A 15,869-nucleotide genomic window follows, 5' to 3' on the forward strand; every position below is an offset into this window, starting at 1 on the left:
GAAGAGAATCGGGGTCCACTCAATTCTGCATTGCTCAGAAGCGTCTGAGATTTGAAATTTCTTTCTCGCAGAGTTTGGTTTCTCTTGGGTCAAAGCTATTTGACTGGAAGAGGAATTTGTTAGCTGGGGATGTTCACCAATCTGGGGAAAGTGGAAGGTATTATGGAAGCTGGTTACAGCACACCATTTGCTGGGAAACTTAGAAAGAAAGGAACAACAGAATTTTCAGGGATGTCCAGTTATCTAGTGAAGCCCTCATCGGAGAAAAAGGGGAAAAAAAGAAAAAAGAAAAAGAAAAAAACCAAAGGCTCCATCCTGTATTGGGTGGCTCTGCCTTCAAAAATCAGTGGACGACATTGTGGTTGTATGGAAGGAGTTATGTAGATGTTGAGGAGTCTTGCATTCTCTGCTCTCTTATGGTTAAAATGTTTATTTAACTAGTAGTTTCTGATGCTGTGCCTTTTATCTCTATGGTGGTTTTCCTGTTTGTATCTTCTTCATGCCTTGCCGGTCTTTTGTTTCAATGAAAATTCCCCCCCCCCCCCCACAAAACCAAAAAGAAAAAGAAGAAACAAAAAGATCTTCAGTGTCCACACTAACTGAGAGAACTCTTTTCTGATTTCAGTGATACTTAGTTCACCCTATAAATGATTAATATGGTAGTAAATGTTTAAAACATAACAGCATTTTGGGTTTATGGTACTTTTTTTTTTTTCCCCTCAGAAATGATTCCAAAGGAAACATGATTGGATTTGCTTCCCAATTGCGCCTTCTAATAAATGCATTGGATATGTCCTTTGAGGCTCAATTCATGGAAGATTTCGTATCAGGTTTGAAATCTTTTACTCTTTTTGTACTCGTCTTAATGTTGGTGGTGTGTTCACTGTGTTGTGATGTGGATGTTTTAAGTTTTTTTTCCTAATGTCTTGCTTCTTGTCATAAGGCAGTTGAGACCCCAAGTTCTGATAATTTGAAGTCTGCAACGGCAATACCTCCTCCAACAGTTATTGACCGTGTCCTCAAAGATCTTTTCCATGAAGGTACTCCTATTGGGACCTTTTCTGGAAAAGCTGTTTCTTGGGTGTCTTCCTTATTGAGCTTTACATTTCTCATCATGTGTTTGGTAGACATGTTTCCTTTTGCCATATTAAAACGTGGAAGCTTCCTTTGCTAGTTACTAATTGATTGGTTGTATCTCCAAATGTATTACAGTGGTCTTGTAGAAACCAACATAGGCAGTTTACTTACAACCATCTATTGCCATCTTGGCATGAGTTGGCAACTTGGCATATCGCTTGAGATCACAATGAAAAGAATTCCTTTTTGTTGGAATTTTATATCTTTGGTGTCAGGCTCTATGGCTATTGCACATTTTTTCTCATTTTATTAAAGAAGATTAAAGTAACTGCCATATCATACAATAATTGGTTTGTTATAATGTAGCTTTGTATTTGTTAACTTGTTCATCTGTATTCCAGAGTTAACTCCCGCACATCTCTATTTCTTCCACCCAAGCTTTTTATTAATTTATTTATACGCACACAACCTCACACTCACACACACGACAATGGGTACTCGAACCCATGACCTTACTGTTGAAACCCTTGTGAGTCTACCACTAAGCCATGAGTAGGGACCCATTTCTTCCACCCAGCTTGAATTCTATGGGCAACATCCTTCTCAATCTCTACACTCTTATGAATTATTGACTCAAGGTGAAAGTGGTCATTTTGGGAAACTTCTTAGTCAGTAATCTTAACTACTTCCTTATTTACACTCTTATTGTTAATTGCACTCCATATACTCTGTTTTAGTTCTACTAACTTTAAATCCTTTAGATTCTAAAGCAACCCTCCATAAATCTAGCTTTGTGTTAATGCCCTCCCACATCTTGTCAATCAAAACTATGTCATTTGTTAAAAACATACACAACAAGATCTCTTCCTTCAAATGCCTCGTTAGCTTGTTCGTAACCAATGCGAAGAGATATGGGCTCAATCCAACCCTTGGTGCAAGCCTACAGTAATTGGGAACTCACTTGTCTCTCTACTAGCGGTCTTTACATTTTTTACTCCTCCCTTATCCATATCCTTAATCATGTCAATATATCCTCTTGAAACTCTTTTCTTTCCTAACATCCACCAGATTAACTCTCTAGAGACCTTATTATAAGCTTTCTCTACGTTAATAAAATGGAGATCCTTCCTCCTCTCTGTGTATTTCTCTGGCAATTGTCTAAGTAGGAATATAGCTTTAATGGTACACCTCCTAAGCATGAAACCGAACTGATTTTCTGATACGGCTATTTCGTGACTATCTTTGCTCAATTACTCTCCCAAAGTTTCAAAGTATTAACATATTAACAATGGTTACGTAATGGCCGTAACCAGTGTTTTAAGTATCGACGATATCGGCCGATATATCCCACGATATATCTTATATCCCACCTGTGCGATACGAAACAGACAAGTAATGAGATATATACCACATGTTCGATTCGGTGAGCATTTTCAATTTTCGATCCTTTTTTTTTTTTTCTATAAATCATGTTAAATCAGTGTCAAATTGTTACAAATTCATGATTTTTCAAATCATGGATTGGGAGCTTTCGATTTTGAGACTTGGAGGAGATGGGCCAAGTTGTGGAAAATTGGAAAAAAAAAATCAAAATTTCCTATTTCTCGCAAATTGGTTGCAATCTGTGTCCAAACATAAAATCAAACATTATGTAACCTGATCTAGTGATTATTCTTTTGCTTTTGAATGTATTGCTTGTGTTTCCACACGTCTTTTTACCCTTATAAATTATATGAAATAACTTTGAATACACCTACATCAATTCAGTTAGACAACGCATAGATTAGGACCCCATACAAAGAAAACCCATTATGTGCACTTGTTTTTTGTAATGTTTTGATTTATAAGTGTGTATTGATGTCTTTTTTAACAATCATTGAAGTTTCATTGAAAAATTTAACCAATTTCCTCATGTTTCCCCATGTTTCCAACAATAGCGATACATTATGCAATGCAACCGATATGTCCCATGCGATAACCGATATGTACCGTATCCCAATGGTGCAATACGTAACATGATACCGATATTTCGAACACTAGCTGTAACAACTGTTATGTAATGGTCTGTAACGGCCTTGTAATAGCCCCATAATGGTCCACTGAGGGGTTGATAACTTCTTTTTTTTTAATTTATATATATATATAAAATGGCCGTAGCGGATGTTACAGCCTGTATCATAATAGTGCAGTTCATTAATTTGATCTCGTGATAGTGCAGTTCCATATGTCTCCTTTATTCTCATTAATAGGTACCACAGTACTTTTCTCTATTCATCTGCCATTTTCTTCAACCTTAAAATCTTGTTGAACAACTTTATTAACCAAAATATCCCAGTATGTTCCATACAGTTACAAGCCTCTATTGGTATACTATCTAGTTCGAGGGCCTTTAATGTTTTCATCTTTCTCAAAACCTCTTTCACGTAAGATATCCTAATCTCATGAAAGTACCTATGGTCTCTGAAGTCCTTGGAATTTATGGTTCCTTCTATCCTCTTCTCTCAGAGTGGCTGTCATTTGACAAGTTTTGAAATTGCTTCTTCATATTTCATTTATCTCATTGTCCTTTACAAGCACCCTTTTATCGCTCTTAATGCATCTCACTTGATCTAGGTCCCTACCCTTCCTATCTCATTTTTACAAGTATGAAGTCATCTTTCTCACCCTCCTCTTGTCCCAAATATATTGTAAAGATCATTATAAGCCTAAGTTTAGCCTCACTTGCTACTTTCTTAGCAATCTTTTTGGCGTTTCTATATTGTTCAAAACTTTCATCGCTTCTAGCCCCTTGGGTTTTAAAACTTGAAAGTTTCTCGTGGATAGCTTTTTGTACATTGTCATTCCACCATCAAGTTTCCTTATATGATTGACTTTTCCCTTAGAATACTCATAAAACATATTTTGCCACTTTCCTAATGCACTTAGCCATCTCATTCCATATAACTTTTATTTCTTCCTTGACATTCATTCCACTTTCCTTCTTGCATGAATTTATTTATGAATTACATTGTTTTATCTTCTTTTAAATTCCACCACCTAGTTTTTGGACACCTATTAATTTCTCTCCCTTTCTTCCATGTCTTAATGTAAACATCCATAACCATTGACCTATGTTGCATAGTTAGACTATTTTCTGGTATAACCTTGCAATCCTTACATATTGATCGTTTTGTTTCCCCGAGTAGAAAGAGATCTATTTGGCTTATATATAATTTACTTTTGAAAGTTATTAAATGTAAATGTTCATCTCTCTTTTTAAAGTATGCATTTGCTAAAGCTAGCTTATACACCATAGTGAAATCAAGGGTAGCATCCCTCATCTCATTTCTTGTCCCAAAACCATATCCTCCATGTACGCTCTATATCCTCTACTTTCTTTTCCTACATGACCATTTAAGTCTCATCCTACAAATATTCTCTCCGTTCGGAATTCCTTGTATTACTCCATCCATATCCTCCTAGAATTCTCTTGTTTCCGTCCTTGAACCTTACCTGTGGCATATATGCACTAATGACATTGATTATCTCCTCTCTTGGCATGAGTTTTATTAATAAAATCCTATCACGTACCCTCCCAACATCTACAACTTTACCCCCTAAATCTTTGTCTACTACTAACCATATCCCCATTTATATTATTGTCCTTTCTTATATACCAAAGTTTATATCGATCAATTTCTCTAGTTTTGGTCCATTTCCACTTGGTCTCTCCTAAACGCAAGCTAAGTCTCTAGTTTATATTCTTACCTATCAATGTTTGTATATTCCATGTGGCATGATGAATACTATTCTCCTGAAGGTATTCCGTATCGGTAATGGTGGCCGTAACGGTCACCACCATTACCGATACGGGTATCGGCCGTAACGGCCGTTATGACCCCGTAACGGTTGAAAATTTTTTGTTTGAAAAATTCTGAAAAAATATTGAGAAAATCCAGAATAATGTAAATATTCCAAATATGTATTCATTTTTTTTTTAATTTTGAACATATTTATGGTAGTGTAACGGTCCACTCTTTGGTGAGAGTGTTGTATCGGGTTGTCTAGTGAATTTGTGAACATGATTATAAATCTCTAACGTTTAGACATCACAATCAAGCACTAGAACTAGAAATCAGAAAAAGGCATAAATACTACTTTTTCAATTTTAAAAAAAATGGCCCTTGGAGGTTCTATTCGCTCAAATCACTTCAATCTACGGTTTTAATATTAAAAACTATAGTAAGAGCGGTCAAAATCAGTTATAAAATGACCTAGGAGAGTTTTTGGAATGAGAAAAGCGAAAAATTGAGAAAATTTTATTTAAATAGAAAAAAAAGTGGTCATTTTTTGACCTTTAGGGAGTAACGGTCGTTATGCCCTGTAACGGCTTTTACGACCACCTTAACGGCTGATACGGTCTTAAAAAACCATCTATCCCGTTTCACCCCTATATCACGTAATGGTCATGGCCATTACCTATACGTATCGGCCTTTACGGGCATATCGTAACGGATACGGAACACCTTGATTCTCCTGGACTAGCTTCTTTACATCCACTCGTCCATAATGATGCAGGAACCCTTGCCTACTTCTCACAGGAACCTGGCGTTGTTGTCGCGCATCGCTTCCGAGGGACCCTATAGCCAACCCCCGCCATTTTCACTACACCTGGGTTCTGATGGAATGGGTCACTTGTAGGGCCGTGGCATGAGTTTTGAATGTCATATTGTTCGGATTCTTGAAGAAAGTTATGGCATAAGTTGGGCTCTAGCCGCCAACTTGAGACAAGCCTCCTTTATGCAGACTAGGGGACTTGCAATGAGAGCACAAAACTCCCATAGGCGCAATGTAATAAACTATTACATGGATTGATTACAATCAAGTGTGTCTAGTTGTCTATTACATGGGTTGATTACATTCAACAAGTTCCGAACTTCCACTGAGTAATTTCGAGAAATTGTATCTTCTCTGACTATATTTATAGATGCAACAGTTCCTGCTGGATGAAGTGGTGTTCCTTTAGAATTCTAAACTTTTCTTGATGCCATGTGTTGGCATAAACTTGTGTGATGATAATGGGTATGATGTGCATTCATCACAAACTATTCTTTGTATAAACATAGACACAAGTTTAAATCCTTCTTGTTAAGTCCAATATTCCTGGAACAATTCTGGTTCTCCTCAAGTTTATTGAGACATGAACCCTTGTGTCCCCATCAACTGGTAGCAAGAATGAGTTTGTCCTGCTTGTTCTCAACTCTCATACAAACTACCTCTTTTGGGGCATGGATATATTTTCTCTCAATGTTTCTGAATGAGCTTGTGTGCACTCACTATGGAGATTGATGTGAAACTGATTTTGACTGAGTTCAACTTCTTATCAGTGTTGATTGTTCAAATGTCCCAGCCAGGCAGTTGCTTGTATCCTAATTTTCTTGTGCAGTTTCCATGCAAAAATATTTTATTTCGTACGTCATCTGGGAAAGCTTATGTAAATCTATTCATCTTCCTTACTTTCTAGTTGGAGTTAATTGGAGCATGTCCGTTGGGTTGTTGACTTGGGTTGAATTTTCTCTAGGGATGTGGATTTTTCTTTCAAGATCTCATATAGCTCAGTTTGCTAGAAGTTTATTCTGTTTTTCATTTTGTGCATCAATGTGCTTCTTCCACTTTCATTTCGATATTGTGGAACTAAGCAAACATATTGTTCCTTTTACAGGAGAGCAAATTTCCAGCTATGGAAAGGGTGAAGATAAGAACTCCCGTGCCATCAAAGGCGCACCTTTGGAATCGCTTTTTGCACAATTTTGTTTGCATTCTCTTTGGTTTGGCAATTGCAATATACGTGGTATGCATGAACAGCAAGAATTTGTCTATTTGAGTAGCTATTATGCATTTGTTATATTTAATCAGTTCTACATTTCATACTGGGCATAGATAGTTATTCCAAAAAAAAAAAAAAAAAAAATGAATGAAGAAGGAATGGGAAAAGAAAGGAAAAAGAAGAAGTGAAAAGTGTCTTCTAATATATAACCATGCTAAACTACTTACTACTACTATTTTTTTTTTCCCCCATATGATAATCAGCAATAGCCACGCTCTGGATAGAATTTGTGAGAGAAGTTCGTTGGTGCTGGGAGGAATCACAACCTTTACCAAGAATGCTAACCTCTGTCAATATTGATCTATCCACATGTCTAATACACCAAAAGTTGCAAATGGTAATTGTTTAATCTTTATCAGACGAAGTTTTCTTTGAGCTTAATGAGTGTAGTTTCTTTACTGAATCAGTAGTTGTCAACCATGAAATTTCCGCCTGCTGAATTCTTACATTCTTACCTTTTGAAAATATCTACTAATGTTGTTATTCTTTAGCTCATGTGGTACAATTATCTTAGAAACATTTGCCATTTAACTAACACTTAACGAAATATAATAGATTAATGAATTCATTGTCGTCATATCATGGAAGCAAAATTCAGTCAAAACATAGTCGGCTTGGTTCTGGTTGTCAGTGTGCCAAGTCAACCTCATCATGCATGCATGCATTTTGTCGCACGGATATGGATTGAGTCAGAAGGGCTTGTGCTGGTTTTAGTTTTTGGTGGGTGGCATTCCAAAATCAAGTTTGGATCAGTGTTTTAAATAGTGTGTGGTATATAGAGTAGCATAGCCTTCAGTTTTCACTGCGCTCTCATGGGTCACATGTAGCATACACTCCACACTACGTAGCGTATACTACAGGCTACATTACAAGCTACTTAGCCTGTGGTATACACTAGATAGTTTATGGTAAATGTTATTTTCACTAAAGCGGTAAGGTCAATTAGCGTTTTCAATTATTTGTTACATTTTTCTATTTTTGTTAAGAGAAAAAAGGCTTACTTTTATGAATACTAAGTGAGGGAGGGACTCGCTTCTATGAATACTTGTGTGAAAATACATAGTTAAAGAGGAGAAAGGGGAAGAAGCAAAATAGAAGGCAAGGACTCACTTTTTTGAATACTTAAGTGAAAATAAGGCACTCTACCCAGTGTTTAAAAAGAAAATAGTGTGTAGCGTAGTGTTCAGCCCTTTGAAGCGTAAGCTACATAGCATGTTGCGTAAGCTACATGCTACTTCTAGATTTTTAATCAAGGTTGCACTTGGTTGCTCCAATTTCATGATATTCAACCCCAAATTAGGTTGATTGATAATGAAATTTAACAAAATTTCATGATATTTGGTGCAATCAAACCCAACCTAAAGTAATCTGAAAGCACAATAAACGTTTGTAGTATCAATATTGTTGGATGTATCATTGGCTGGGGATACGGAAACATGTATCGATATTGTAGATATTATCACTAATGCCCGGAAATGTATCACTGACTAAGGGAAACATTGTGGAAACATGAGGAAATGGTGGAGTTTCTTAATGAAACTTCAGGAGATGCTAAAATACACATATTTGCATATTTGAAATTAAATAATTGCAAAAAAATGCATACATAATAAGATTCTCTATGATGAGGGTCTAAAAGCATCTAATGCTAACTCAAGGAAACATTAGAGAAACATGAGAAAATGGTGGAATTTTTCAATGATACTTTAAGAGATGTTAAAAATACACATATTTGCATATTTAAGAATCAAATAATAGCGAAAGAGATGCATATTTGCTAGTTAGGAATCAATTAATAAGTTTCACTTTAATGGGGCCTAAAAGCATGTATTGTTGACTTAGGGAAACATTAGGGAAACATGGTAGATCCATCCATCCGACCATCCATCCATGCATGCACATACATACAAACACACATGCATGATATATCCATCCATCCATGCGTGCACACACACACAGATACATACATCCATCCAACCAACCATCCATGCATGCATACATATCCACATACAAACATGCATTTCATCATACAACCATGCACCCATAAAAAAAATAAAATGAAATGGAAATTTCTTTAATAAACAGATTTTTAGCAATATCGATACATTGGTGATATTATTGAAATATCGTTGATAGACTGGCAATATTATCAAAATATTGCTGAAAAACTGGCGATACAAGCAACACCCGGAATTTACACAGTCGAAAATATTGGCGATATCAATACATTGGTGATACTTGGCAATAGATTGCTGATATATAGAATTTTTTATACTACTAGTGTTATCGGTATCACTACCGGTGGTATCAGTATTGCCGAGCTCGAGAGATCGATAATGTCGGGTATACTCCAAACAATGCATTGCCAAATCGTCATGGGATGGATCATCAGATAGTGGGCCTTTCTAATTTCCATTTATATAACTGAACTTCCTCTTCCCTTCAATGTACATTTTGGTGGATGGAGACCATTCCAAATATTTTTTTCTTGTCAAAATTGATGTAATTATTACTTACCCTGAAGGATCATTCTGATTGTGCCCCATGTTAATTAGCTTTTATGATCAATTGATATCCCCCAGTGCTATTTTCCACTATGATTTAATCGGATACACGAACTCAAAGAATCAAAGATGAATTCTTCAGACCGGCTTACATCTGAAATAAAGAACCTGAAGAATGATGAAGAACCGGAAGATGCTGCTGTGCAATTGAAGGAATCTGATCAGGCTAATTAGAGAAGCATCTAACCCTGAAGAGCCTGGCCCATGCACTTGTGGGGGTTGGTCAGCCCTGTCGGTGATGTGGCTGGCTGGTATTGCTGTGGGGGTTAATTGGCCCTGCTGATGGTGCTGCTTGCCCTATAGGGTCTGGCTAGCGCTGGAGATGGGCCAGATGGTCCTTTGGATGGATTGGCTGCCATAGGTCTGTTAGAGTGATGAAAATGGTGGAAAAGAAAGGTAAAAGAAGAAAGGAGAAGAAAAGAAGGAGATACAAAAGGTAAGAAGAAGAAAGAGAAGAAAGGGAGAATTGTTAATAATCTAATCCCTCTTTGATACCTTGTGGAAGGTTCACATAGTGAAGAGCATAAAGGGTGGGAGGGGAGGGAGCATGAGAATTAGGGCTCCATGTTCACCTCTCCTCACTTTTATGAAGACTTAAGTGGAAATATATATGGTACTCCATATGACCACTGAAATACACATGAATGTAGAGTCGTGGACACTAATTCACTTATTTCTCTATATTTTTCAACGATTTTAGTGAAATAATATGAGCAATAGTATTATTAAGTTGGTTACATTAGTACTTCTATCTTATATTTCCTCTTTGCCCTATTTTTCCTGTTATTTTAATAAAAGATCTGTAAGTAATCTTTAGCTTACTCTACTCGCTGAGCTTATGCTTCACGCTTTAGAGGGTGAATGCTAGTTATGTGCTATTGTCTATTTAAAACACCTATTTGGATTGCTTGTGTTATTGACCGACTTTCCTAACTCGTATGCTTCATATAAAGAATGATGCCACCGCTGTCTACAGGATAAGTTGGATTAGTTTTTGCAACCCGAATTGCTTCAATTATTCTTATGTTGCCGTTGTCTTGATCAGCTTGCAATATGCATTGAGAAGAAGGGCCCAGTGGATCAAGATTTCCATGACAGTATTGAAAGCAATACTTGTGCTCCAGGTGGTAATGAGGTAGTATTCATGTGGTCCCATTTTTTGAAGGTTTCAATGCTCATACTGTTCAATCTGTTTTATTATTCTGTACAAGTATTCGTGGATAAATTTTAAAAGAAAAAAATAAAAATAAAATTGGTTTATGGAAATGGGTGTGGGAATAGCAACATCCCCAAAGCTTTTAAATTATAAGTAGGAAGGGCCAATCATCAATTTGGATTTCCCATTCATTCCTGCCATTGCACACAGGTCATGCATAAAAAATTACACTGATCATGTCTCCTAACCCTCTAAATGTGGTCATTTAGTTAGAACTATTTGTTTTTTACAAGCTGCTAGGGGGTATGGCATGTGCAACGCTGACGCACGTGGAGGAAGAGTGGGGGCGAGAGAAAATAGGAGCGAAAAAGAGGAAAAGAGTGCGGCTACCCACTATAAAGGGTGAGGGATTTTTTCCATGGATGGGGACCCATCTCAACTTTTTTTTTTTTTTGTTGATGTGTCCCATTCAAAGTTCTAGATCTGCCTCGTTTTAGGGCTGACGTCCTTGCATTAGGCTGTGAAATAGATTGATGGAGTGGATTTCATACAATCATCATAGTGGGCCTTGATAGCCTTTGTTGCATGGCTTGTCAGTAGCACCTTTGGGGGAGGTTACACACGAGGAAGAGGAGAGCATGCTATTCCCATTAAAGCATATGTGTTAAAATCTATCCAGTTTAAAGGTATATTGTGTTTGGAATCTGAACCATTGGACAGGCAACAACCATCTTTTTCAGGTCCCAAAATAACCCTAATTTCATTTAAAAATGTCTTCCCATGTTCTTTCAATGTTCAAAGTTCTCTGCCCTAGGGAAACTAATTGTGGGGTGAAAATGTCCATGGCTACCTGCGTTATATGTATTAGAGATAGATCGAATTGTTGGCATCATTGAACTAGGTGCTTTTTTGGATTCACATGCAATACATGGTGGGATCTATTGGATAGATGTTCCAAGATGATGATTGGGCCTTCTGTGTCTTCATTAAATCTTGACTGGGCATTTTTCCTGGTATTGATTGGATGATTAGGATCTTCCGTTTGGCGTGATTTTGCACCAATGCTTTCCCCTATTTGTATGGATGAATAGACAGTCCAAATTGATGATTGGTTGTCCCACATGTCTTTTAAAAGCTTGCGGGATGTTGCTAATGTCCCTGTGATGGTGGGGACTCTAGATATGTACGTATGAATGTATGTACGTATGTAGAGGGAGAGAGGGACATCCAACTAGTGGTTAAGTTCCAACCTATCATGTGTATGACATCTAACCCATCCAAGATGTTTTGGATACACCAAAAGGATCACCTTGTGCAAAAATCATCATGATCTACTCATTAGGTTGGTCGCACTTGTATTGGACACACCATGAGGATCACCTTGAGCAAAAATCAGCACGATCCACTCAGCAGGTGGGCCAAAAACTTGTAATTTTTTATTATTTCAGTGGCTATCAATGTTTTCTATGGTGCCCTGCAAAATCAGCCCGATATACTCTTCAGCTGGGTGAGACTTATATTCTTTTATTAGATCAGTGGCTATCCATGTCTTATGTGGCCAACAGGATGACTGGATTGGGCTGATTAGCTTGTCCAGATTGATAATTGGGCACGCCGTGTAATTTAGTAACTCTGGGGGACCTTCCTAACAACCTAATGAAGGTGGGGATGTTAGCATTCCACTCCTCCTAAGGTTTTGAATAACAATATTGGTGGGTGTACCAGTAAGGCCCAAAAACAATTCAATCAATACATTACGGGACATAAGACCGTATAAGACCCGTACCGGTTGAAATTTGTTTAGCACAAGAAAATATTGAAAAAATAATGGAAAAATTAGGAAAAAAATAAAAAAACATCAGAATCTTTATACACACACAGAGAGAGAGAGACATATATGTTTTAACATGTAGTCAATGGTGTAACAGATAATTCTTTGACACGAATGCTGCCTGTTAGCTGGATCTGTAGAAAGTCAACTAGATAGGTCCTAATTGAACGCAAATCAAGCATGATTTTGTGAATTATGGCCCGCTACATATGAATACAACAAAAAGAAGAAGTGAAAAATGTAAAAGATAATGGTTAATTGCTTTCAGTATTTCCCAAAATGGTCCATTCGTCTTTGATTTGTCGAAGTGCAGTCTAATCTTTGGTTTTGATTCTCAAAACAGGCCTAGATCTAGTTTAAATTAGTTCTTATGCTTCCTTGATGATTGAAATGAAGAAAAAAAAAAGTGAACATTTGAAAATAAAAAATTTCAAAATGTGACTATTATGGCCATATTGGCCCGTGTTGGCTGGAACGGCCCTATATCAATGCTGATATGGAGCGTATTGGTCTGTATTGGCTGATACGACCCATTTATTTTCTTAACGGACCGATTGATCCCCATAATGTGTAACGAGAGAGAGAGAGAGAGAGAGAGAGAGAGAGAGAGAGAGAGAGAGAGAGAGAGAGTTAAGTCAAGTCAAGTGTACCTACACTCGAGGATGTGCATACACCCCACCTTGATGTGGATGTGGCATCTGGGCCACGCATCACGTGTGTCCCCCCTCTAGAAGATGGGATCCCCCAAAACTTAACCCGATTTGGACTTTAAGGTGGCCACACCATTTAGAAGAATGCCAAATCATGCTTAAAATTTATAAAATCATTCGGTATAAATGAGATTCGGAGCTCAGGCTGGGGGATACAACTGATGTTGCCCTCGGCACACACATGCAACTAGTTGTAGATAAAAAAAAAATGATCAATTACTTGTGTGTTGGACACACTGTGGTGTATTTATGTATGCTTGTTTGTATTGGAAGGTCTCAGACAACTACTTGCGGATAAAAAATGATCAACTAGTGTGGGGTCTAGCTTGGTGTATGCCTTTAATCCATCCAATAGGCTTGCCCCTAATGCATGGGCATTTTCACACCGGGCTCGAGTGGGGTTGCTTGTGGGATGCAGGGGCACACTCGGGGTGGGTGGTCTGCATAACCCATGGATTTTGGGCTCGTGTGAGGTGAGTGACTCCTGTGAGGCGGAGCCCATGGATTTGGGGCTCATGAGGGGGCGGAACCCATGGATTTGGGGCTCACAAGGAGGGTTTGGCCGAGGACTTAACCCATAGATTTTGGGCCTGGGCTATGAGATAAAGGGATTAATTTGCCACGCTCTATCAGTTTGAGCTTTTAGAGCAAGTAGTTAATTGTCCTGCATCAAATTGGTATCAGAGAGGGAGGTCTCGTGTTCGAGACTCCTCATCGGTGGTGATTAATGCGGGGGCATTTTCACACCGGGCTGGAGTGGGGTTGCCTATGGGATGCAAGGGCACACTTAGGGTGGGTGGCCTGCATAACCCATGGATTTGGGGCCCATGAGGGGGCGTAACCCATGGATTTGGGGCTCACGAGGAGGGTTTGGCCGAGGACCTAACCAATGGATTTGGGGCCTGAGCTATGAGATAAAGGGATTAATTTGCCACGCTCTATTAGTTCGAGCTTTTAGAGCAAGTGATTAATTGTCCTGCATCAGCTCCACCATGAAAATAGGATGTGCAAAAATCATGCTAATCCAACATTCATGGTGTGCCCCAATAGTCATGCCGATCCAATCATCAAGTGGGCTACCATGTGAATTTGGAGATTTTTGGGTGCTTGTCCGTTGTTTTCTATCGTGTGGCCCATATGGTGATTGGATCAACATGAGTTTGGGCCATACTATTTTCATGGTGGGGTAACCCAGTTGGATGGATTGGATAACATACAACATGGTGGGCCCCACACTACAACTAGTCACATGTGAGACATATATATATTCACACATTTTCTAGGGCATCCTATTTTCATTCTAGGGCGACACTACTTGATTGTTGGATGTCATGCACACAACGCATGCTACGGTGGGCCCAACAGACAACTAGTTGCACGAACTTTTGATCTACAACTAGTTTTGTGTGAGACGTTTACACACACACACACACGTATTGGAATGTATCGCATGGCTAAAGATAATCGTTTGATTTTGTAAATACAGGGAGGTGTCAAAGTTGAAGGGTCTGTGACAAGAATGCCTATTGAGGAGTTAGATGAGAAACCTGTCAGGTGAATTATGCATTTCAATCCATTTTGTTTCCTTTGTTTCAACATATAGCTTGTTAAATGGACCATTGTGATCAGTTGGGTGGACCGGCTTGATCTCACATGTGGTCTCTTGTAGTTATTGGGCTAAAATATGTGTTGGGGTAGAGTTTACACCCATGGGCTTAGTTTATGTAATATCTAAGTAAAGGGGCAGTTTTGTAATTTTGCTTTTTAACAATGAAAGCCTTAATATCATGAGAGAGTAATTTTTAGCCTTAATATCATGAGAGAGAGAGAGAGAGAGAGAGAGAGAGAGAGAGAGAGAGTAATTTTTTTCTACGTAACGTGTAATGGTTCAAACCATTATCAGTACATAACGACCATTACGTAATTGTTTTGGCATACCATGATAGACGTTTGTTGCCACGTCATTTGCGATAATGTTTCTCACAAAGAAATATCTATTCCATATATCTTGTCTTATGATCAGATTGTAGATCTATTCACTAAAGCTCTTGGGAAGTCTCAGTTTGAAAAGCTTATTTCCAAGCTAGTAATATTTGTGCTCTAGCTTGATGGGGAGTGTTAAATGGATCATTGTGATCTCTTGGGTGAATTGGCTTGGTATCATGCTCGGTTTGTTGTAATTATTGGTCTAAAATATGTGTTGGGGGTAGACTGTAGAGTCTCCATGGGCTTAGTTTATGTAATATTTGAGTAAAGAGGGGCCGTTTTGTAATTTTCTTTTTAATAACGAAATCCCTAATATAATAAGAGATAAGAGGGATGGGCATGTGAGCATATTGAGCAACCTTTCTCCCTCTCCTCCTCTTCTTCTTCTTCTTCTTCAACATATCAGTGTTGATGGAATGTATCATAGAAACATTAGGAAAATGATAGAGTTTTTTCAATGAAACTTTATGAGATGTTAGAAGAAACATGCTTACATACTAAGAACTCAAAACATTATATAAAAGAAACTATGCATAATAGGCTTCCATTGTATAGGGCCCAAGCTATGCGTTCTCAAACAAAAGTGATGCAATTATATACAAAATGAGTTCATATCATTCAAATCTCATACAATAGAAGTAATAAACCACAAATAATAAATAGGGAAACAAATAGAATT

At 37.9% G+C, this 15,869-nt stretch overlaps 1 protein-coding gene across 1 annotated transcript in view; it reads left to right on the forward strand.

Moving 5' to 3' along the window:
* Positions 1–15,869, forward strand: part of LOC131223649 (uncharacterized) — a 107,039-nt gene that overhangs the window by 78,915 nt on the left and 12,255 nt on the right. Inside the window, exons 10-15 of the mRNA XM_058219103.1 lie at positions 724–830; positions 948–1,040; positions 6,779–6,907; positions 7,147–7,280; positions 10,553–10,642; positions 14,691–14,758. Coding sequence (XP_058075086.1) covers positions 724–830; positions 948–1,040; positions 6,779–6,907; positions 7,147–7,280; positions 10,553–10,642; positions 14,691–14,758 — 621 coding nt within the window. The remainder of the gene's footprint in view (positions 1–723; positions 831–947; positions 1,041–6,778; positions 6,908–7,146; positions 7,281–10,552; positions 10,643–14,690; positions 14,759–15,869) is intronic.

Source organism: Magnolia sinica, chromosome 13, assembly GCF_029962835.1.
Source record: "Magnolia sinica isolate HGM2019 chromosome 13, MsV1, whole genome shotgun sequence".
NCBI lineage: Eukaryota > Viridiplantae > Streptophyta > Magnoliopsida > Magnoliales > Magnoliaceae > Magnolia > Magnolia sinica.